At 39.0% G+C, this 26,049-nt stretch overlaps 1 protein-coding gene across 1 annotated transcript in view; it reads left to right on the forward strand.

Moving 5' to 3' along the window:
• The window catches only part of PREX2 (phosphatidylinositol-3,4,5-trisphosphate dependent Rac exchange factor 2), a 284,920-nt gene that overhangs the window by 254,647 nt on the left and 4,224 nt on the right, over positions 1 to 26,049 (forward strand). Inside the window, exons 38-39 of the mRNA XM_044914225.1 lie at positions 17,122 to 17,224; positions 23,725 to 23,792. Of these exons, the coding sequence (XP_044770160.1) occupies positions 17,122 to 17,224; positions 23,725 to 23,792 (171 nt within the window). The remainder of the gene's footprint in view (positions 1 to 17,121; positions 17,225 to 23,724; positions 23,793 to 26,049) is intronic.

The raw sequence follows: 26,049 nt of genomic DNA on the forward strand, positions 1-26,049 counted from the left end.
AAATTCTTTACCATAGAGGTGGGTCAAATTTGCATATAAGTTTTGTAGATTTTTCTTTGCAATTGAAATGAACCTTAATAAATTAGTATATTAAATTATACTGTAATTTTAAAATGTCCATTGTTTTCTTCAAGTTAGATTACTGTGAAAGAAGAATAAGGCAATAATTATGAGAGTGACTTACTGCAGTGATTTCTAGTTCTGACCTCCAGTTACCACGTGATATTGGCCTGACCAACCTTAATTATGGTATATAAAAAAACGAGAGCTTATATATGATTACCTTCCATCATTAAAATTGGGAAAGTCTCAGTAATCATAATACATTAAACATATCTTGGTAAAAATAATCTAGAAGAGTGGGGTTTTTTTAAATTTTTTTTTAATATAAGCTCTATGCCCAGTGAGGGCTTGAACTCACAACCCTAAGATCCAGCGTCACATGCTCTACTGACTGAGCCAGCCAGGCACCCCGATAAAAATAACCTAAATACATAATTATTAGTTAAATTTCATCAGTATTTGCCAAACCCAATTTTACTCTTTGAGCATCGTAGTAAAATTTAAGTATTTGTGTTACTAAATTTTATTTTATTTAGCTATTTAAAAGTGATAAATACAGAATCTACCATACAAATTGTTGAAGAGGGCATGATTCTTCAAAATTTATTTTATTTATTTTTTTTTTTAAAGATTTTATTTGTTTATTTGACAGAGAAAGACACAGCGAGAGAGGGAACACAAGCAGGGGGAGTGGGAGAGGGAGAAGCAGACTCCCCGCCAAGCAGGGAGCCCGATGCGGGACTCGATCCAGGGACTCCAGGATCATGACCTGAGCCGAAGGCAGTCGCTTAACCAACTGAGCCACCCAGGCGCCCCAAAATTTATTTTAAATAAGCTGAAGTTATTGTTTTTCCTAAACCTGCAAAATTATATTTAAAGCAAAATAAAATGCCAGTCACTTTCTGGGATGTGTTCCTGAGGGCTTCAAGGTTAGTGATTTTATAACCACTGTAATAAATGTCATAAGCCAAAATTTCTATCCTCCAGAGGAGGGAAGAAATATGGGTATCTCTTCCTCTATATGAACCTGGAGCAGGAGAGCAGGTGGCTTGGAGAAAGTTGACAGGAGGAAGTGGCAATTTCTGCCTTTACGATGTTAATCTTAAATTGGTAGTAGGTCACCTAACATTGTCTGGAGGAATACAGAGGCTTGAGATTGAAATCCTGTTAAGCAGGAAGGTTTAAGGTAACACCTGTTTTAAAGCATGACTCATGATTAGCAGGTGAAGGAAATGAAGGATGGCTTAGTGGAAGGGAATGGGATGAAAATACAGCGCTGAGATGTAAAACAGCATACTACAGGGGCGGTCACAGTAAAGAGTTTACTACTCTGGGCAGTGAAGTGCCAGAAGAATGTAAGGCCCTGACTGCTAGGTTAAGGATTTGGGACTCCCTCCCGGGGGCCCCAGGAAGCCAATGAAGGGTTTTCAGCAAAAGAATAATCTGATTAAATTTTTAAAAAGATTGTATCTATTCAACTTTGGGAGAGCACGTAAGCGGTGGGGCAGGGGCAGAGGGAGAAGCAGACTCCCCGCTGAGTAGGGAGCCTGATTCGGGACTCCATCCCAGGACTCTGGGATCATGACCTGAGCTGAAGACAGCCGCTTAACTGGCTGAGCCACCCAGGTGCCCTAGATTTTTTTTTTTTTAAGATGACTGCCATGATCTGTGATGGGATGTGGATGGAGGTAGGGAGATAGCTTGGATTTCACAGTAGTACAGGAAGAGATGAGGAGGTCCCAAATTGAGGCATTGGCAGAGGGTGGAAGGGAAAGGGAAGATGTGAATGGTATGAAACGCAAGTAACAGAACTAGATGATCAGTGAGAAATAGAGGAAAGGGGGAGAGGGAGAGATTTTGATGATTCCTGCTGTCCAGCTTGGGAAGGTGGTGGGGAATGGGGCTGCCACGGGGAAAATATGCATTTCTGTTTGGGGGCATGGTGGAGAGGGATGTGTTGAGTTTAGATGTCCTTGGTGTCTTACATGGGGATGTCCTTTGACAGATTCATAGTCAGCAAGGACTAAAGGTATATATATGCATAACTGGGTATAATGTAAATGGGTATATACATACACACACACATAGCAAAGAGGCTATGAAAAAAACAGGTGGGGTCATTCTTGAGTACAGGGAGTATGTATGAGTACAGGGAGATTGGAGAAGGGGACCATGTCAGAAAAGGCTTCACAGAGATATATTTGATCTGGTTTAAACATTACTAAGCATTTTCTGGGAATATACATCAGGTGTTAGGAACAGGGAAGAGATATTCCAGGAAAAGGCACAGAGGTGTGAGAAAAGAATAATCAGCTGCCAACCATGGACATTGAGAAATGATCACCAGGGAACGCATATGGCATGTTAATATTCCCTGGTTCTCCACCGCCCCATCCTCTGTGAGCCCTGATTAAGAGGAACAACCAAGGAGGAGTCTCAGAATAAAACACTGAAGGAAGGATCCCCTAGAAAGGTATGAAAATTACTGAAACAAAGCTCTATTCAGTGACATGAGTAAACAGGCCAAAGAGAAAACATTATATGGTAAAGCATCAAAGAATTGGGGAGACAGATGAAAATCATATGCCGGACACCCTTAAGTGTTGGTGTCATCAAATAACCTGCGGAGCAAGGACAAAAGGCAGGCAGCAATGTAGAGAAAAGGGGCATAGGAGAGGTAGTGTTGAAGAACTTTGGGCAGCTGGGAAAGGTACCCAAGCTATGCAGTTAAATCCCCCAAAACAAAACAGAAATGAAGTCATTTGGTGAAAGAGTCCAGGCTGAAAAATCTAAAATGCAGAAATGCAGATTCAAACCTGGTGGCTATGGTAATTAAGGTCCTAACTCACACACAGATGTTTCATATTCATACACATTTTTAGCATAGCAAATACACTCTCATGTGCCTAAGTGCTCATTAGCCATCCCCGTGATCGCCTCTGCGCTAACCTCAGCAATGAAAAACCATGTCAGAGAAAAACACACCTTAATGGGCTTGACTGGAAAGGAATGAAGGATGTGGAATATTTTGCCTGGCAGTTGATTCTTAAGCCTAGGCTGCAAGATATATACTGAGGACTTTCAGAGAATGTACTGAAAGTTGCAATTAAAGATAATGGGACTTTCATGGCTAATTCCCTGTGCAGTGCTGAAAATGTGCCCCTTAAACTCGATTGCTTTTTTGCCTTAAGATATATGGAGTTTGTGGAGTATTCAATTTGGCTGTGCTTCTGCTGCCAGGATCTCGCTCCAGCTGTTACCCATCACTTCTGCATTCTGTTCGGTTGTTTTGCACAGTGTCCCTCTCTGCCTGCCATCTCTCTGCCTTCTTTTCAAATGCTCATTAACCCCTTGGCTTTCAGCTCTCTCGGACTGTGACACCTACGAACCCAGAATGGTCGTGGGAAAATTTCATCAGTACTGTCTGTTTGACCAGAGTCAAACAATAATCTTGAAAGCATCAATAGACATCCAGAGGTTATTTCTATAAAATCTACTGGACACTTGGCTGAGCGATTACAGGCTTTTTGATTGCAACTATTGTTAGACTGTCACTCACATTTTCTTATAGGGAGAATGTAAATATTTAATATTTTATTAGACGTGTCTGTATCAGATGAGTGAATTCTTTATTGCTGAAAACAAATACCTGTTTGTCCTTTTTTCACGTGAACATATTTACGTGTTTCATTTGAAAAAGTGCCTTCTCTGTTCCAGGGGAGCAAGGACATAGGCATTAGGTTTTAGAAACCCCTGTAGACTTGGCAATTTTCTCAAGCTTTCCATTTGTCACAAACACTTGGCTAAGGGTGACCAAGGTGGGAAAGATCAATAGGACAACAGCAGGCCTTTCCATATTAATTTTGCAGAGACTGTGTGTGTCTGGGGACTGAGCAGTATTTAACGTACTGCATTAGCCCTCAGGTGTACAATTCTTCCTTGGTCTAAGGTAATAAAAGGGAGCGGGGAAAAGAAACAACATTAAACAATTAGTTTCTTCATTCAGGTGCTTCATTCCAGTTGTCAATAGACTTTCCACATTGGCGCTCTGTGCTCAGTACTTAAAAGTAATTAGAAGCCAGAATAAGTGAGATCACTGCGGAAATGAACATGCTTCACACAGAACAGTGCGTTTTATATAGAAAAATGCAAATCTGTAGTAGAGAAGGCACGCAGTCTCCCTTCAATTTCTTTTCCCTACTTGATTGCTGTACAATCGATATCTTTACTTAGCATGATTCAAATCTAAATCCTTTTTAATCATGAATGTATTTTCGTATGATGGGATGTACACTCATAGTGAAGTGGTTTGGGCTGGCTGAATTAATCTCTACCAAAACAATGCATTTAAAGTATAAATGCTGAGACTGAGATTGTGATTGTTGAATTATGGATGTGGGGAGCTGGAATTTTCTAAATGCAGTAATCCACATGATGTGATTTTGGTATGATGGAAAGAGCCCTGGCTTTTGAATCAGAAAACTGGTTTTGAATCCTGTTACTTTCTCGCTGTGTGACCGTGATTACATCACCTGGTCTCTCTGAGACTTTTTAAATTTAAAAAAAAAATTTTTTTTAATTTTATTTATTTATTTGACAGAGAGAGAGATAGCGAGAGCAGGAACACAAGCAGGGGGAGTGGGAGAGGGAGAAGCAGGCTTCCCGCTGAGCAGAGAGCCCGATGTGGGGCTCGATCCCAGGACCCTGGGATCATGACCTGAGCCGAAGGCAGACGCATAAAGACTGAGCCACCACCCAGGCGCCCCTCTCTCGGAGACTTTATTGATGAAGTGGAAATAATGATTTCTTTCTGATGGCATAAGGAATAAATGAGCAATATATGTGAAAGCGTATATACTGCAAGATCTGGCAATAGTGAACACTGAGTCTTTCTTACTCTGTGTTTCTAATAGTGAATCCAATTTCTCATTACAGAGTTAGAAATATGAAATGCATCTGTTTAAAATAATTAGATCATACCTACCAAAATAAAGGAGTTCTTGTAAGAACTATTTAAAAAATCACAGTAGTTTCAAAGTAGATCTTAGATATTCTCACCACAAAAAAGAAGTGGTTAGTTTTGTGATGTGATGCAGGTGTTAGCAAACCCTACTGTGGTAATCATTTTGAACATATAAGTGTATCAAATGAACCTGTTATACACCTTGCAGAATCTTATATGTCAATTATATCTCAACAGAGCTAGAAAAAAAGTCACAGTAATGAGTCACCACATGAAAGAGGAGTATGAAAAATACAAGAGCTAACTCCTCTGATCTGTAAGAAATAGAATACACAAAACACGGGGCCCTATTAGATAATGCTTATTTTTAGAATCCTCCTTAGGTAGCTTGTAGAAAATCATTCAAGAGCAGTAGAACAGGATCCCCTTGAATTCAAGGACAGGAAGTTTTCTTTCCTGGTGTCAAAAACCAAGAATATGTATTAGAATAGAGACAGATATTTAGAACTTGAAAAGAATCAGGTGCTAGCACTTGTTTCTTCATTCATTCATTGAAGGGAACAGGAACCATGGAGCACCACTGTGTGGCATGTACCGTGCTATGCCAAACCAGGGAGGTGAGAGAGTGCTTGGTGTCACTGCCCTTACAGTCTGAGGTCTTGGGCGCCTGGGTGGCTCAGTCAGTTAAGTGTCTGCCTTTGGCTCAGGTCATGATCCCAGGGTCCTGGGATCAAGTCCCACATCGGGCTCCCTGTGCAGCAAGGTGTCTGTTTCTCTGTCTCTCTCTCTCTCTCAAATAAATAAAATCTAAAAAAAAAAAGGTCTTGACAAAAGAACCATCCTGGAAACCAGACAGCCATACTATGGAGCACAGGTTCTCTTTAGTGATGACAATTGGAGAAAGATGGTCAGAGGATTGGCTTTCTATATGAAATGACTCAAGGAATAGATTTATAAGTTTCAAAGTACAATAGAGAGAAAGAATATATAACATGTCATGTTCACAGTGTGAAAGAACTGATTCTGTTAGGGTTTCAAATGTTTTCTTCTGAACCCAGAAAATATTGATAAATGATAACTGGACAGTTTTGATGAGAGTAATTAATAATTAATGAATTCGGGACACCTGGGTGGCTCAGTCAGTTAAACGTCTGCCTTCGGCTCAGGTCATGATCCCAGGGTCCTGGGATCGATTCCTGCATCAGGCTCCTTGCTCAGTGGGGAGTCTGCTTCTCCCTCTGCCTGCCGCTCCCCCTGCTTGTGCGCTCTCTTTCTCTGCCTCTGACAAATAAATAAAATCTTTTTAAAAAATTTAAAAAACAATTAATGAATTAATATAAGAATAATGAGTCGCATATACTATGTTATATATTTTCTAAGTACTACCAAAACTCATCCAGAGTTGTTAATCAAAAGACATGGTACAAGCAGTGGTTAAACCTAGAGAAAGGAAAGTGAAAGCCATTGCTCATGAAAGAAAAGCCATATGCTATTTATAAGCCATAAGGGAATCTGTGATTGTTTTTACTAATACTTATTGTCCCTATATAGCATTTATTACTTCATCAGGTTTATTTGAGCAGTGAACACTTCTTGAACAAATACATACAATGCATTGAACAAATGCAGAGTATAAAGAAATGACTCTTACCTTTGAGGAGTATACATGTAACACGTTGCCACACATTAAGAATTCATGTAATTTTTTTTTCAGTAAGTGTATATGGAATGCTTACGGAGTCCTGGAAAGTATGTCGGGTCTAGGAAGGCAACTGTTGGTTCAGATAACAGTCCAGCCTACCAATGGTGCTAGTGGTAGTAATATTAACGAACATTGCTGATATTTGTTAAGAATACACTACATGCTATACCCTGTGTTAAGTACTAGATATGGATTATTTCATGTAATCCTGGAAACAACACTCTGAGGTGCATCTATCATGAAACTCAGAGATGAGGAAACAGTTTCAGGAGCTTAAGTAACTTGCCCAAGTTCACACACTTTTAGCAAATCCAAGCTCCAGCTCGGGAAGTTTACCTGCAATGCCTGTGTTCTTTAGTCCTACACCTTTCACACAAGTATGCTACGGCATGATAAGAGGTGTGATGTGTGACGCAAACCAAGCATTCTGAGATCATGTCCGTGAGGGAGCAGCACGTGAGAACAAGAGGTGATTTCAGAGAACTGTACACAGTAGAGTGGAAGAATGAAGGAGGAAAACCAGGCACCATATTGTGAACATTTTGTATTGCATGTTAAGAAGTGGGAAGCCATTTGAATGTTTGCATTTTCATCTGCATTTTTTCCAAGATTTTATTTATTTATTTATTTATTTATTTATTTAGCGAGAGAGGGAGAGAGAGAGAGAGCAGGCGAGTGGGGGGGAGGGCAAAGAAAGAGGGGGAGAGAGAGAATTTCACGCAGACTCCGAGCTGAGGGCAGAGCCCAATGCAGGGCTCGATTTCAGGACCCTAAGATCATGACCTGAGCTGAAATCAGGAATCTGACGCTGAGGGGCACCTGGGTGGCTCAGTCATTAAGCGTCTGCCTTCGGCTCAGGTCATGATCCCAGGGTCCTGGAATCGAGCCCCGCATCGGACTCCTTGCTCAGCAGGAAGCCTGCTTCTCCCTCTCCCATTCCCCCTGCTTGTGTTCCCTCTCTCGCTGTGTCTCTCTCTCTGTCAAATAAATAAAATCTTAAAAAAAAAAAAGTCTGACGTTGAGCCACCTGGGAGCCCCTTTCATCTGCATTTTTAGGTGATCACCTTTGTGATGGTGTGATAACAGTAGGAAGAGGCAAGACTAGGAGAGTCAGAGTGAGGTTGTACCAAAAGAGATATTAGCGGTGCACCTAGAGAGGAGAGATTTATGACATAGTAAGAAATAGGAAATTAAATTAGCATGCATGGTACTAGACTTAGGTATGTTAACATGGGGAACTGCACAATATATTCATCTGTTATAATGGATGAGTTTAGTTTGACAGCCTGGGGGCTTATAACATTTCTCAGTCTGGAGGTGAAACAGTGGGTAAATCATAAACAACTAGACACAGATTTTAGGAAAGCAGTGATTTTAATCTTGACCACACTCACTCTGGGAAGGTTTTGTAAAAATGGGAACATTGAAGATACTAAAAATATCATTTCACAAGAAAGCTTTAAGGAATTAGATAATTTCTCCATCTTATTTCTTCTAAGTACTTTCTTATGAGGGCCACTATCAATGGAGAATCTGTAACTCAGTTATTTTCCCACAGCTGCTTGTTTTATTATAGCTGAATAAGGCAGGAGCATGAGGAAAGCACAAAGAAGTAAAGACAGTTGGAAACTGAGCAGAATCATTTCTATTTTTCCAACAAGGAGAAATGTATCTTTAGTTCAAAGATTGTTGAAACTAATCTGCTTTAGGCTACTCAGGACAGAAGTTCAGATGATGCCGTGGAGTGCATAAAATCAGGCGATCACCAGAGCCTTCTATCTGTCATAAAAAGCTTCTGTGAGTGTGCAAAGAACAGTAGTAGCTGCTTTGTTTCAGTTTACTCCACCTGCTTCATTCTCTGGAGATTGAAATAGTCATTATTTCTCTGCAAAACTCGAATGCAGCCCAGGTAATCAGCTTAGTAGAGTATCTCGGAGAACCACAGCTGATTAGAGTCCTAATAACTTGTTTGTGACAGTCACTTGCACAAGTATAATGGGTCTGGCTTTTAATTAAAGGAGAAAAAAGAAGACTCCTATAGAAAAGGGGGAAATTATTTCATGTTTTAAAAATGTCAACCTGTAAGGCTCTAAATGTACACACCTGTAACCATAATGAGACATATAATTCATGTGAAGAATATGATCAAAATAATAGGTTCCTCAGGATATTCTTCTATAGAGACTCTGAGGGATGCATTTGCCCTAAGGGAATGTTCTCCCTCTTGTTTCCATGACTAACAGCAGCATCAGAGTTATAAAGGATGGTGAAAATGAGGCAGTACACTTGGAAGTCCAGAGGTAATAAAACAAAATCAGACTCCAATTATTATGTAGAATTCTGCATCGGGACAAAACTCACTGATTTCAGAATTGTGAAATATTTGCTTCACTTTATATTTATCTCGTACAAAATCAAATTAACCTTCACATTGATGCAAATGATTCAGGTGAGTTTCAATAGTTAAGCAGTTTATATAGATGGTTAAGGGGTCATGTCTAATGCCTCCATTTGCAGAACTGTTCAAAACTGTTGTTTGACATATGGTCCCTTAAACTCAGGAGACCCCCACGCATGCTTTTAGATGTGGGTATCTGCTTCCCATATATCCTATTTTTCTAAAAAGAAATTATACTGCAGGAGCACAAAAAAAGAGAATATATTTCTTCAAGTGCCTCAATTCTACTATTTTGCACAAAGTAGTTAAAATAGCTCCTCAAGAAGCCTTTGAAGTCTTAGCGTGTATCCCTAAATCCAGTGACTCCAATGAGTTTTGGAGGATAGTTTTCTGTTGTAATTAAATATGTAGCATTATTGAGGAGTACAATAGAAATTTTCAAAGTAATGTTTAGCCTCAATTTTACAACTGTGGGGAAATAAAAAACAAACTACCCCTTGCTAAAGATTGCATTTTCTATTTTAATGTTGCTCACTTAATCAAATACATCGTGTTAGTTTTTTTTTCTTTTTTAAATTTAATTTTATTATGTTATGTTAGTCACCATACATCATGTTAGTTTATAGCAAATTGTTGTGGCTGCAGATTCAGAGCTTTTCATCACACTAATGTTTCATGTGTTTTATTTGTGTCAGAATCTGAATGACCCTTCTCCATTATTAATAGGAAAGTGTGGGATCACCCCCAAGAGAGAACAATGTAATGATTAGCTACTAAGGAAAACAGCAGAGTCCTGACTGTGAGCTAAGAGTCAGCAAATAAATCCACTGTCAGAAAGCAGAGCTCAAAGCCGTTAACCTCACATGGTTCTGGTTTCCCACATCAGTTTCCCTGCGAGTTTCTGCGTCACCCTTGTGGCCCAAAAGGGGTGATGTGATGCATGTCCCCAGTGGTTCAATTTAATGCATTTCAAGACCCTTGGGAAATTCGCGTCCTCATTCAGTACAATTTGAGTCAACATTAAATGAAGCATTAGAGCTCTGGAGGTTTTAAAAGGTAATTGGGAATTTAAAAAAACAAAAAAAAATTTTTTTAAAAAGGTAATTGGGACTAAAATTGATATTTTTGTCTGGAATCATGGTACATGACCAAATATCATCTTAAAGAGAAGAATTAACATTTTTTTTAAAAAAGGACTAATGTACTTGCTTCCAGACTTGAAGTCTTACAAAGTGAACTAAATATAGTGTAATAGACATGAGTTAATAAATGGTCAAAATACAATATGTCGCATTTAAAGTAATTTAGGAAAATAAGGTTTGTCTCTCCAATGAGACTTAGTTGAGGGCGAGGTTTGGACGCTGATCGTTTTGTACCCCTGCCATCTGGAAATTAGACTGGCCGATAGGAGGCTGTTTCACATGCTTTCCCTGATCTTTCACTCTACAGTTTGACACATAAAATTGAAACCTGAAGTCTAGGATCAGTTGGGACAAACATACGAAATAAAAATCACAAAGCATATTAGCGAGTACCAAATTATAGTCAGATGGACTCTACTTCTACCAAATCCCAATGTATAAAAGAGATATTAGTGGAAGTTTGTCATTAACTTCATGAACTTACCATAATCATATAGCATCATTATTTTATAAAATTATAAAATTTTATAAAAATTAACCACAAGGTCATTTTAATGAACATCTTTTTTTTTTTTAATAAAAAGTAGAAAGAGCTTCTGTAAACAGTTAAAATGCAGTGGGGATTGGGAAATGGGATTCATGAAAGCTCACATTCCTCTGATTTTCCAAGTAATGTGTTGCCCATAATGAGCGCATGTAGGCGGACTTACAGTGGGAGCTCAGGAGCAAAGAAGGGTGGGAACAGCATCACCGCAGGCATGGCTAAGTGATCCACACATGCCACTTCGGATAATTCTTATGGCACTTTATGCGGCCAGTATGCCAGCTTTTGTCATTGCGCAGATGAGAATATGGAGGCCGAGAGAGTAGAAGTAACCTGGCTGAAGTCCTACAAGACGTCCTCAAATCCCAGTGCCTCTGGTTGGGACACCCATGTTGTCAACTGCTATTCTACATTCAGAAAGGTTTTGTGATATGTTGAAAGACACTTCAGAAGTGGACAGACATTCCTTATTTGGGGAGAGGTTTATGCAGTGGTACCAAGATGTTGACCACAAGCAGAAAGAAGTTCTGGGGAGGGTGGAGTAGCTGGGGTGCTGGGTAGATGGAGTGGAGCATGGGAGAGCAGTTGGTAGAAATCCTTAAGCATCAGGATGAAGACTTTGCTTTTGCAAATGTTGCTTGGAAAGCAACTGAAGATGCTTTGAATACAGTATTGATAGCATATTAAGGATACATACTTAGTAAATTATTTTGATAATTTGCCTAACAAATTATTGTTTTACATCACATAATGTAAATGTTGAAAATTTTTTCACATCAACCAAGGAAATAAATAAAAGACTCACTTTGTCCTAAACTCTGACCCTCAAGGCCATGCAAGTTGGGGCCGAGACTACTCTTAACTTCATCTCCTTCTCCTCTCTGTGTGCCCCTGCACGTTGAGCTCCACACTTGCTCTTAAGCAGACAGAACATGCATTAACCTCAGGGCCTTTGCACTTGCTGTCCCTGAAGTAGTCTTCCCAATAACAGCATCTCCCTCTGCCATGGCACCCTGTTCACTTTCTAGTCCCTTAAAAATTTCACATTTCTGGATGACTTATCACCACCTGGTATCATGTATTTGCTTCTTATTTCTTTTTCCTCCCCCTGAAATTTGATCTCCAGAAGGGATGGGATTTTTTTTCTGTTTGCTGTTGTATCCCCAGCACACTGGAGTGGATAAAGATTTGGGGATCTGAAGTTAAGTGCCCTTTTCAAGAAAAAGAATAGAAAAATTACCAAAAAAAAAAATAGAAATGAAACTTAATATTTATTTATTTGGAATGCGAAAAATATTACAAAGTTTAAAATGCTAGCAAGTACCACAAGCATTATAAAATCTGAAAGACAAAAGACTGTGTTTATTACTTCATTGCCTGACCCACCTCTATACTTTTTTCCTCCACAGTTTTTGGTAACATACTCTTTGACTGCCGCTTCAAATTATAATAATTTTGTGATATAATCTTCTATAGAGAGAATAGGACAATAATTCTGTTTTTGTCTCTAGCATGGCTGATCAAATTTTTAAAGAAAAATTATTGATTAGAAAAGCCTTTTAATTTCAACATTATTGCTAAATCTCTTATAAATTTTTTTTAAAGATTTTATTTATTCATTTGAGAGAGAGAGAATGAGAGAGAGCACATGAGAGGGGGGAGGGTCAGAGGGAGAAGCAGACTCCCTGCCGAGCAGGGAGCCCGACGCGGTACTCGATCCAGGGACTCCAGGATCATGACCTGAGCCGAAGGCAGTCGCTTAACCAACTGAGCCACCCAGGCGCCCTCTCTTATAAATTTTTAAATTGTTGTCAAATATGAGAACCCCTATAAGGTTCTGTAGCATATGAACCATAATGTTTGAAAGAATATCGCACAGACTAGCTTCTGGCGCTATACATTTCTAGCCTGGTTTTTCCTCCACCACATACAGTCCTGGGTGCCTCAGGATATGAACATTGCATTACAACCTTGGGCCCTGCACCCCTCCTTTTCAATATTAGGTGAGTGAGCTTGCACAGTGGGCAGTACGAATACTCTGGAGTCCATTTCTACACCAGGAGACATTAAAAATAACCTAACTATAGGGCGCCTGGGTGGCTCAGTTGGTTAAGCGACTGCCTTCGGCTCAGGTCATGATCCTGGAGTCCTGGGATCGAGTCCCACATCGGGCTCCCTGCTCAGCGGGGGGTCTGCTTCTCCCTCTGCCCTCTTCCCTCTCGTGCTCTCTGTCTCTCATTCTCTCTCAAATAAATAAATAAAATCTTTTAAAAAAATCATAAAAATAACCTAACTATAAATGGAAGTGACTGTAAATCATATACATAGGTTCCAGTCGACCTAGCCTAAGTGCACCATAATTCTATGTCCTTTAGCTCAGTTCCAGAAATAATCATGGCCATTTGAGCACTCCAGAACACGACAGAGGGAAGTTGGGATAGACATGGTCAAGACAGCAGTCATAATTATTTGCAGTTAAAACATTTTGCTTTCACAAATTTATAAAAGCACGTGGCTATGTGAACAATTTGCTAGGGATCCATACAAGTGAGGGACGCTGACTATCAACCTTTTCTAGCTTGATAGCAAATCCACTTCTTACAGCATCTAATGGAACTTGTAGGTACAAAGTAGACACTCAAAAAATATTTGTTGAGTGAGTGAATGAATGAATAAAAGTTACTTCTTTGTGACTCTTCCATAACAATGTTAAATCAAAGTGCCTTTCAAATTAAATTGGACCCATTAACCACAGGTTACATTTATCATATTAAAACTGCTAAATCTCTGATGTGATGTGGGATCTATTCTTAATACAAAATATGTCAAGAAGATTTATTCATCATAAGCACAGATATATTGGCCCTTTCCTTTTACTTTCTGTGGGTAAATTCACAATTTCTGCATAATTTTATAGCCCTGTCAAGTACATTTTCTCAGGAGTATGCCCTAAGCAGACCTATTACTTGGAATGTCTTACTACTCGAATTATGGAAAAACTTTCTTCAGTGTATATGTTATATACACGGTTATGCCTTTTTATGAAGGACAAAGTCTGCCCTGTGACCTTTATTTTTTTATTTTGTGACTCCCAGGGGAAGAGTTGTCTAAATTTTAAAAATGACACTGCAGCTAGAAGGAGCTAAAAACCAAGGCCCATATTTTCCAGGATGGGGCCATAATATAGATTTCTTTACATTTTCATTTAACTGTCTAATACGAAAACAGAGGTAGTGCTAGCAAGGAAATTGGTGGGTCAGATAAGAACTCTTGTACTGAATAGATTTGCCCAGGATTCCCAGCCTTCCTAATGCTCCTTCATTCTTTTGTCCAGAGTTAGCAGAGCTGTCTCACTGGTAATCACTGAAGTACCTATAAAACCAAATGATCTCTTGTAAAACCTGATTCTGAGTATCCATTTATGCACTATTGAAAAACCATGTGCCACTCTCTGGATCTGGAATCTTTCAGAGAATGCTAGAATCAGAATGCTTCTGGCAAACGCTAAATATTTCCACTTGACATTCTGATTAATATAGCTGAGAGAAGAGAAGAAGCTAGGAAGCAAATAGTGATATATTAACAGCAAAGTTTTGTATTAGTGCTGAGCTTTCTTCCACATGCTTAATTCATGAGGATGGGATCCTGTGATGCTGTGAGGGAAAAGGTAGGCCTCTGTTGGACAAGTAAACTATGAATCAAACACAGGCAGTTATTTCCCACATTGACCTCATTATATCTTTTTAAATACACTTTTTTTTTAAGATTTTATTTATTTATTTGAGAGAGAGAAAGTGGAGTGAGAGAGAGAGCAAGCACAAACGAGGTGGAGGGTCAGGCAGAGGAAGAGGGAGAAGCAGGCTCCCTGCCAGGGTCCTGGGATAATGACCTGAGCCGAAGGCAGATGCCCAACTGACTGAGCCACCCAGGCACCCCTAAATGTTTCACTTTTTAAAAATTTCAAATTAATCTTGGGATCTAATTGGAACATACACAGTGGTTAGTATGGTCAGGCAGATATAGGTAGACAAAGCCATCTGTTTTGGAAATAGTAGTGAAAGAAAGCATATACATCCATTTTAAGGTAGATTTTTCTGTTAGGTGATGCATGTGTGAATGGTTTAAAAAATTACACTTTGAGGTACATTCTCAGAGAGCATGGTACTGGCCATGCTGATTGATCGGGAGATTACAGTAAAATCTTTTAAAGTCTCTGGCAGATAATTTGCTACTGTACTGTTGTTTATTACAGCTCGAAGTAGGGAGAAATAAATCCGTTTAAAAAGATTTTAAAAATGGATAAAAATTATAGGCTGCTTGTTAAAAATTCTTCACAACAAGTAAGTGTTATAAGCAAAGGAGGGCAAGTCATGTTTTATCTAGAAGAACAGACATATTTCAGTTTGATTAGAAAAAAATAAAGATTTTTTTTCTGAGAGTCATTCAGCTAGTGTAATGAGTGTTATTGATTAAAGTGTTAGAATCAATAAGGACCTAAAATTGGAGTAGAGGCCGTAAGGAGAAAAAAAAGGTTATGGTCTGTCAAGGAAGCTGACAATTAAATGCTTTGTGAAAAATTGATTTTTTAAGCGTGAACTGTCAACTGTACTCCTTGGCTTTCTAGGGCATGCAGGAGCATGTAAAACGACAAGTATCTGTTGTTATCAGACTCCTACACTAAATATTTGTAAATATCACATACTACCAAAAGCTAACTGTAACACTTCAGCCCATCAGACTATGTATTACTAATGCTTTGTAAAGAGTTCTGTGTCATGTTAATGCTTGTCAGGTCATTGAACAGCCAATGAAACTTAACAGGTTTCTCCTTAGAATCCGATGATGCATAATAATACAATTACACGTCAGGTTCTTTCTAAAATTTCAGCAGTAACGTTTAAAGCCCCTTACTCCTCTTTTTCTTAATTCGTCAGTATCAAAATCTAGCAGACATGTTGGACTTCCGTAGTACAGCCTCCCAACCAGGGATAAGTGAGTTAGATATTCCTCACATAGAAGCAATTGCCTTGTAGACCTTTCATTTGCAAGGAAAAACTGAACAGACCTAGATACATACGTGTGTTAAAAACTACCAAACTACAGGGAGGTAAATGCAAAAATAGAAAAAAATTTTTTCAGAATAAATACCCATAAATTGAAAAGCAAAGTAAAACAAAGTCTGCTCATACGAATTTTACACAAAACATCTAAAAGTAATGAACATTTTAGTGAAATGTATGCAAAAGGTACCCCTAAAAAGCAATTCAGAGACCAGCACCTGAAAATGTTAACAAATAAGTAGGCTCTAAGAGCTGCCAAAGAGAAAAATGTTGAAGGACGTAAAAGAAGTGCCTTAAAAGGGAAGGCAAAGGATAAAGGCACACCAATCACTGAATTCAGGGGCTGAATTCTGAATTTTTTCAGGGATGCTCTGGGCATCACTTTCCTGTATAACTAATTAAAAGCTCCTTTTGAAATTTTTACAGTCTTTTAGATTGGGTCCAAGAAACATACTTTTTAAAATATCAGTTCTGATCATAGTGAATATTAATTTCACTATTTATTTTTCTAAGCTATTGGGCATAAATTAGTATAAATCTATTAACTGTCATGTAGACATGTATGAAAAATATTAGGAAGTCTTTTCTTTTAAATTACATGAAATACCAGTAAAGAATAATATCTGATAATAGATTTTATTATAATTCTGTTTATTTAATTGTATGTATATAAACTTTCATAAACATAGTTCATTATGAGTTTTAGGACCCCACTCATGTAGTTCTATAAACTATTTTTAAACAGATGTTCTAGGGACCCCTGGGTGGCTCAGTTGGTTGAGCATCTGTCTCTTAATCTCAGCTCAGGTCTTGATCGCAGGATCATGAGTTCAAGCCCCACACTGGGCTCCGTGCTGGGTGTGGAGCCTACTAAAAACAAACAAAACAAAAAACAGGTGTTCTATGTAGAAAAATCAATGGTTCATTGTCTGGCTGCTTCCATTTTGGCTAACGTTTTTTGATTTTGAAATTAGTGTGGGGGAGGAAAAATAATTTTCCCTCTATCCTTCTGAGTTCTTAGCTGAGACCCCTATAGTAAAAGACAGATTAACAAGAGAAAAACAAACAGAAGTTTATTAACATGTATACCTCTTGAATACATGGGGGATACCCAAAGAAAAATTAGTAACTCTCTGAGGAGGGAAATTAGGGGTAATATATTCTGCTCCTCTTCATTAGTAACCCAAACTGTTTTGAAGTGCTTAATGGGAGCCCATGGCATTTGACTTGCTTTTGCTTTTGCACACAGGTGCACCCTGAGCGTGACGCTGGAGCAGGCCATCATCCTGGCCCGAAGCCACGGGCTGCCTCCTCGCTACATCATGCAGGCCACAGATGTGATGCGGAAGCAGGTAAGTCTCACGCACCGTGTACGGACTGTTTCACAGGGCCTGGATTTGAAGCTTCCTTTTAATCAGGATATATCAGGTTTAATTGGAGTAATGAGCATTCATCAGGTGTCTCACGGGTGCCTGGGTGTGAGGGACAGTTTTCCGGGCTCAGAGGGTAAGCGTGGACAGGAAACACTCCCAGGGATGAAGGCAGTACAGGCATCTATATGAGGGCTCTCCGAGAAATTGAGCCAAGCTACAAAAAGAGATGTCTAAAGGGATAACCTGGAGGAGGAAAGGGGTTGGACAGGCATATCGGGCAGGAGTGGATTTGGGACTTACGTAAAGGACGAGGTCAAGGGATGCATGGCATTTTGGGGGCATTGCAGGTGATTTACTAAGGTTCTGGGAATACATTGAGGAAGGGGTTGGAGACAAGGAAGAGGGAAGAATTGAGGGCCCTGCTTGCTCCTGGAGCTCCCAAAGGGAATGCCAAGCCATGCTAAGAAACTTGTGCATTATTCTGAAGATAAAGCACATACCTCAGATTTTCCTTCAGAGGATGAATAGCAATCTTAGGAATGTCTTTAGGTCACTGAAGTATTTTTAAGTGGGAATATACTTTTCTTTTTTTTTTTTTAATGTTTTATTTATTTATTCATGAGAGTCAGAGAGAGAGAGAGAGGCAGAGGCAGAGGGAGAAGCAGGCTCCCCACCTAGCAGGGAGCCTGATGCGGGACTCCATCCAGGACCCTGGGATCATGACCTGAGCCGAAGGCAGACGCTTAACCATCTGAGCCACCCAGGCGCCCGGGAATATACTTTTCTTATCAAGAGAAGGAACTTTTGGATATAATACCCAATGGTATTTTAAATGTCACAGTTTGGTTTTTAACTCTTAAAATTCTTTTAAAAGATAAGAAAAATGCACTAACCTCTAATTTGTTGATTATTCGGAAAATGTACTTAATCTAATAGAAAAGACACAACTTAGTAGAAACACAAAATAAGTTGGAAAAGATCAATTTTATATTTTCTTCTGCCACATTTTCTCAGGGTTACCACAGAAAATTGATTTAACAAGTCTCTCTACATGCTCACTTGGTTTGAATTGCCCAGTGTTAGTGAGTGACTTAGTTTGTTTTTGTTTTTGTTTTTTTAAGATTTATTTATTTATTTTAGAGAAAGAGAAGGAGAGCACACGGAGGGAGGGGCCAAGGGGGAAGGAGAGAGAGTCTCAGGCAGACACCCCGCTGAGCTCAAGCCCGATTCAGTTCAACTTGGGGCCCATCCCACAACCCTGAGATCAGGATCTGAGCTGAAACCAAGAGATGCTTAACCAGCTGTGCCACCTAGGCACCCCAAGTGACTTAGTTTTCAAGATACGCTTTGGTAGTTAAAACTGCTTTATTTACTCAAGAGTTAGCGTATAACTCTTACACAAACATACAAATCCCTGTGGGTTTGCTCCCAAGATGATACTACAGAATGTCAAAAAAAAAAAAAAAAAAATCCATGGAAGCAGTCATGAGGCTGGCACCAGTTTGGGGTCTGCAATTCAGAAATAAGGTGCAACAAGTAGAGCTACATTGGAGCTTCAGGCTGGGAACCTTGGGGCTAGAGACTAAAAACCAAGATCTCACAAGGTCCAGGAGGGATTTGCTAAGTAAAGGTTAGATCCACAAGAAGTACAGGATGTACTATGGGTCAGCTGGAAAAGGGCAAATACAGATACAAATGCCAGCAGATTTTGGAAGGATTTTTTGGCTAGATATACAAATTTGGTTTTAAAAAATAGATCAAGGTAAACTTGTGATTATCCATATCAGGGTTGGGTTTGGTATGCCAAAAATACAGAAAGAGACTAAACATTCTGTTTCACTCTGTTGCTGTTAGAGTAAGTTTGCAATAAGACTTGAAGGAGCCATCTCAAAATTATAGTTTATGGCGAGACTAAGAGACTGTTATTAGTCTGTTTTAGAATACTCTAGTACAGGAATAATGATGGATTGGCTAGATATACAGTCATATTATATGGACTTCAATAATCAAAACCTTTAAGTTCTCACAACTGAAAAAAGAGATAGATAAAATAGAGATGGGAAGTAAAAATCATATTATGTAAGCCTTAATGACTTGTTTAAGCAGTGCAAACCTTTCTGAGATACAATGTACATAATGATATTTACATATATTATTAATATATATTATTCTATATTTGTAAAATATAACTTAAGTCAACTGAAAAGTTATGAAGTTTCTTATCAAATCATGGTTGATTTCTAAACTGCGCTGTTTTTCGTTATCACTTCTCCCTTCCGTATTTTTAAAATACATTTAGAATAGGTAGCTTCCGTCCTTTGTTACTTGTTTCTCTGCTCCAAGTGGCTTGGAGACAAAGAGCTGGTTTCTGACTTCTTCATGAAAGGTTGGTCAGAGAGCGTGGGGCCCCTGTCTTTGGAGAAACTGGGCTAAACTGATGCACAGAGAGATTTTTGCAGTACTCCCTCTGTTGCTCATCCTCTCTCCAGGGTTCAGCTGGTGCAGGTGGTGGGATTAGTGACTGGGATCCACTCTACAAGCCAACTCTCCCCTGCCTGTGATCTGAGTAGTTAGAACACAGGTGGGAATCAAAGATCTAACTCTTCTGTTCCCTTTGCCTTTCAGCCATTTAGATAAAACCCTCCAGAGACTGAATGGTTGGGATATTTGCCAGGTTAATAAATAAGATTCTCTAAGATCTTTAGTTTCCTTTTTAGGAAGAAGAAGCTCTTCAGCATGATTTATTCTTCTAGCTGCACTATTGTTTTCATGTACAGATTTTGTATACGTACTTTTCATAGACTTTTCGAATGCCCTGGTTGAGTTGTTGGAAGGAAAGCTGAAGGATAGGAGGAAGGGTCCCATGCTCCTTCTAATTTTTTGGTAACGATCATCACAATCCTAGGCAACACTTTGACATAACCAACGGATCTCATTAATAAAAGGCTTGAGGGAGAAGCTCTCATTGACATTAGAAACAAAGTTTTCTGTCCTGCAGATTAATCATTCCAAGTATTATTTGGTTGAAGCTGATCTCAAAAATGTTTTGACCTTTTTAATAAAACTGGAATCTCAAAGAATTCTGTCTCCTCACCTCCAATCTCAGGGCATTACACTGGGCACCAATATCAAAGACTAAGGAAGATGTGGTTCTTGCGCCATCTCATGATGGCCACGTGGGGGCAAATCATGGTGATACAGGCACCAACAGACGAGTGATATACAACCTCAGTGTTTTAGGACAGAAGACAGGGAATAAATGAGTGATTAGCCAGTGAGCCCCTCAATGGCTGGGACACTGAGTGTATTTTGTTTTGGTGGCACAGGCAGAGAGTAGATGCTGAATGACATGTGGGCAATGAATTAGTTCTAACTAGGATAACCAGGAAAAGGCTTCATGCCGCAAGTGGTAATATGATAGTAGCTTAATAGCATAGATTCTTGAGCCAAACAACCTCAGTTTGAATCCCAGGCCAGTGTTAACTGTCTGTATCATTTGGGACAAGATTACAAGTCTCCCTGTTACTTAGTTTCCTCATTATGACAACAAAGATAATAATAGCACTTGCCCCATAGTGGTGTGAGGATTGAAGGAAGCAATATACTCAATGTACTTAAAGCAGTACCTGGTACAGTGAAGGGCCAATTAGTTATTGCCCAAGATGGTATTTGATTTGAGCCTGGGGGGATAAATGAGATGTGGACAGGTAGGAAAGATGAGAGAGAGGGTATTTAGGTAGAGGGAACAACATGAGCAAGGGTATAAAAGTGCAAGTATCGGGGCACCTGGGTGGTGTAGTCAGTTAGGCGTCTGACTCTTGGTTTCAGCTCAGGTCATGATCTCAGGGTCATGAGATCATGCCCTGCATCAGGCTCTGCGCTCAGCGTGGTGTCTGCTTCAGTTTCTCTCTCCATCTCCCTCTGTCCCTCCATGCATGTGCACTCTCTCTCCCTCTCTCTCTCTTTTTCTCTCAAATAAAGACATCTTTTTTTTAAAAAGTGCAAGTACCTGGCATTAGTTGAATTCACTGTGGAATATGCCAATAGTTGTGGTCAGCATGATAAGCATCAGTTTTATTTGCAACCTTTTAAGAAAGCAAAAGTCTTTCATTAGATTATTTAATGGAATATTACGAGACTAAAGACAAAAAGAATTATACATAAATACTATAGTAAATCTGTTTCTCACAGGGATATGATTCAGAAATTATAAAACTAGCTTATGTGTATACTAGACTTGAATAGATAAGTAAATATATTGTAAATAATGAGAATAAAGTTTCTTTCTGTCAGAAAAAGAAGTTGAAAATAGGGAAACAGAGAAGGCTGTAATCCAGAATGAACCCTATGGCCTGGGATTGAATCAGAGGTAGCAGTTTGAACTGATGGACACACACAGAGATATACATAGACGTAGAAATAACTATAGATGTTTGAGTATGTTGGCATTAGTCAACTAGCCTGTCTCCTGAGAAGACCTAGAAGCAGTTACATGCCCGTAGTAGCAATGAGTGTACCCAGTGTCCAGATCTTGGGTTCTAAATATAATTCTCCATTAAAAAGAACCAAGGGTCCTTGGAGAGGTGGTTAATTTCCAGTTGAGATGGAGAAGATGAGCCTAGAACATCTTGAGGTACCAAAAAATAAACAAGTATTCAAAAATGATTGTGATTCTTTCAGGAGGACATGAGAAGCCACCTGAAGGTGTTCCTAGCAGCCAATCTGGAACAATTTTAACAACAACAACAAATTATTAATAATAGAAATGTTGGATAATAACTCAGAATAAAATAAATATGCATAATACATACTGATTTAAATAAATGCTTGAATAAATAGATAATGGATTTGGGGAGAAGGGATGACTCTTATTTATAGAAGCATTCCTTCCTAAATGCTACAGTATCATTTTTGCAGACAAGATACACCAATGGAGGCCAAAATCAGTGAGCAAAAGTTTGAAGAGAAACAATGTATGTGCATAGTCTCATAGTATCTTCCCCAACATAATTATTAACTACAAAAAGAAAAGTAGAAACTTTACAGTGGAAAAATCTGGCAGACACCACTTGAACCAAGTGATGAAAGTTAATGGCACCGATGATAAGACGTAGAGACATCATGTAACGGTCAATGTCAGTGATCTCATGCACCGAGAAGGCACAAAATGCATGTCCTCTATCTAATCATGAGGGAAGATCTGACAAACCCAAATTGAGAAACATTCTGCAAAATAATGACCAGTACTCCTCAAAAATATTAAGGTCATGAAAGACAAAGAGAAACTGAGGAAGTGCTATGGATCAGAGGACCGAGGAGACAAGAAAACGAAATGCAGTAGGGGATCCTGGATTGGATCCTGGAATAGAAAGGGGACACAAGTGTGGGAAATGGTGAAATTTGAATAAGACTTGCAGCATCGTACTAAGGTTGTTTCCCTGGTTTTGGTCATCATACTGTAGGGTAAGTGTTAGAGGGAGGTTACATAGCTGGGTATGTGAACTCTCTGTTCTGCTTTTATAACTTTTCTCTAAGTCGAAAAGTACTACAAAATAAAGAGTTATTGTTTAATTGTGATTCCTAAATTCCTTCCCATCTGTCTTTCTGCCACCCCCACCCCTTTTCCCTATTTGCTTTCCTTTATTTGGTCTAACTTGAGAAAATAGGTTTTGTTTTCCTTTCTTCCTTTTCTCCTTTTCTTTTTCCCCTTCCCACAGCTCAGAAATTTGGTAGCAGGAGAGAGAGTTTCAGAGTTTTTTTTTAAACCACTCTCCTACATCTATTCTCAGCCCCAAACCCTGGTGTTTGGTTCTATGTAGTAACTAATTCCCATTAGGAACTGAGCAATGATTATAGCATCATTCATGAACTTGGCAGGTTGTGAAGACTTTTTCATGGCTAAAGTACATTGTCTTTGGACTCTAAACTTCGAAACAGAATTCTTACATTTCAGAGAGCCACATGTCCATGCCTTGTCCAGAAATTGCTTTAGAACTATTTAAGAAAATATTTTCTTGATGAATACTATGAAGTTTAAAATAGCTAATTATTCAGCTAAGGACAAAACAGGTGCATGAGTGCGATAGAACTGTGATTTCTGTTCCCCAAAAGTGGGGACACAGCAGGTATTTGTAGCCTGCTTATTTCTTATTTTCAACATCTAAAATATTGCTTGCTTCTAGGAATAAAGACGTAGCTGAGATAGTGAACAAGAAGCTGTGATTTAAATTTATTTTGAATGATTCGGATGGCTACTGAAATAAATATCAATCCTTTGGAATGATATACCAGCATATTTTGATTCTTAAAAGCATTAGTTATGAAAACGCTCAGATGATTTCTCTCTTCTGCTTCATCTAGTCTCTCTTGACATTAAATACATTGTGGGAATAAATACTCTACTCTCAAATGTTAATGGTATGTTAAATAATTACTAATACAATGTAAAGCTAAAAAATGATTTTCCCTGATTCTTTCAGGGAGCAAGAGTTCAGAACACAGCAAAGAATTTGGGAATCAGAGACCGAACCCCACAGTCTGCTCCAAGGTAAGTGACTCCCCAGGTCTGCTCTTTTGCAAAGGGCCGGCCACCATTTCCCAGGCAGGGTCACTCACAGCTTACGCACCTGCCCCAGCACATGCCTAGTGCAGTACCGATTGTAAGCATGCAAATTGGCCTCGTAAACACTCTGTAGCTAAATGTGACTAGGCATAAATGGTCTCTGAATTCAATGGAATTTTAGGGGAAGCAAACTGAGAGGTAATAGAAGTCTTGACATTATTCTGCTTTGCAGTCTACATAGGTGCTACTGAAATTTGTATTCCAACTGTACTGAACCAACACAATGCCATTTTCATTTCTATTTCTATGCCTGCGCATGCCGTTACCTTGGGCATGATTGCTTTTCCCATCTGTGTCTGTATGAAAAACTCCTACTTAACCACAAAACCCAACTTAGATGTCCTTTTCTCTTCAACATCTTGCCTGAATTTTCTTCCTCTTTGTGCTCCCTTATCATCTTGTATTGGTCTGTTATAGCCCTTATCGTATTGTGTTACAAAATATTATTCCATGACTCCTTGCCCAACCTGAATATGAATTCTTTGGAGGCAGCGAATATGTTTTTTTTTTAATTTTATTCCTTGCTCATCATAGTGCTATATAGTAGACATTGAATATTGGCTTTTAAGAATGTATGAATAAATAAATGAATGAATGAGCTTTTTCTTTGTGATCATGCCAGATATTCCCAGTTCACATATCATCAAAAGACGGGACTGTAATCCACCTTTGGAATAAATGAACATGGGAACAGCCATCAAAGAAATGTTCATTTCATTTCTCCGGTGGCATTAGGGTAGGCAGCCGTCTCTCTTGAAGTGGGGCAATATTAAATGATTTCTTTTACATTTGATTGTTTTTATACAGTTGGCATTTTAACAAAAAGTATCCTCCTCCAAGCACCGTCACAGACAAGACACTCTTTGTTTCTGTTTACAAAGCAGTTACCAGAGTGAGACTGATGACTGCAGCATTTATGAAGTTATATTTCATTCTAAAAAAAGTATGTGGGTAATGGAAGTACTTTCCAAAGGGAAAACACATTTTCCCCCTGACAATGGATGGAGCCCTCGTGTTCTAAGTGTGTTTATTTTTAGTTCTGACTTCTGACTCTATTTAATCTTCAAGTCTTATTAATGTTATCTTTCATAGTTGATTAGGTTAGAAAGACCTTCTGTTGCTAAAGAATCATTTCACATAGGCATTCTCTCTCTAACACCTTGAGCAGACATGGTATATTTGGATAACAGACCCAGTGAAGTGTTAAAATCCCAATAAGAAAACAAGATAATGGCTTAGCAAGGTCTTCTTAGCTAGAGCTTATAAACACTAATAAACAGTGGGGTTAAGATAAGACTTCAGCGTCCTGATCAATAAACCAGTACGCAAGCTGAATACAAGAAAAGAACCCGATGAACTCACTTTTTTCTTTATTGGGTTGTGTTTTAAAACACTTGAACTGAGACATAATAAAATGTGCCAGCTGTAGAGTTGACATTTTTTATGAGAGAGTAACAATCCCAAGGGAGAAATTGAGAGTAATTTTTAAATTTAGTTTTATGTATTCTTTCACTCGTTCTACAAATATTTATTGAGGACTTAAGAAATGCACAGCACCCTGCTATGCCCCATGGAGAACATAAACATGAGATAGAAACAATCCCAGCCCTTAAGGACCTTTCAGGCAAAGAAATGAGATGACAAAACATAACTGGAAGAAAAGGCAGAATGTGAGAAGCACTCTATGAGGTGGTGTAGAGACAGTGCCGAGGGCCCAGAGGGCCAGAGATAGCTGAGAACCAGGATTCCTGCCCAAAGACAGCAAATTGAAGAACAGATTTGGCTCTCAAGAACAGGCCACCCATAGACAAGTCTGGGGTAATGTTTCTGGAAATATCTTCATGGAGGAGATAGAGTTTGCTATCTCTGCCTGAGATAATATTTGGTTAAAATCCCTTACCAATCTCTCCCATAGTTTTCCTTTCCCCATTCACTGTCTTTCACTACTTAAAATTCACCTCAGCAGACAGTATGTTGAATTTCTGCCATATGTTTGTAGATGTCAGACACTGTTAAAAGCTAGAAATAAAGACTTGGTCCCTTCCACTAGTCAATGGGGTGCAGTAGAGAGACAATTGAATAAAATGAGAACAGTATCCAAAATGTAAGTACTGTGTCAGATATAGGCACAGATTGCCATGAGAACAGAGAGAAAGGGGCGCAAAAGTCAGCCTAAGGACAG

Source organism: Neomonachus schauinslandi, chromosome 4 (genome assembly GCF_002201575.2).
Source record: "Neomonachus schauinslandi chromosome 4, ASM220157v2, whole genome shotgun sequence".
In the NCBI taxonomy this organism is placed as follows: domain Eukaryota; kingdom Metazoa; phylum Chordata; class Mammalia; order Carnivora; family Phocidae; genus Neomonachus; species Neomonachus schauinslandi.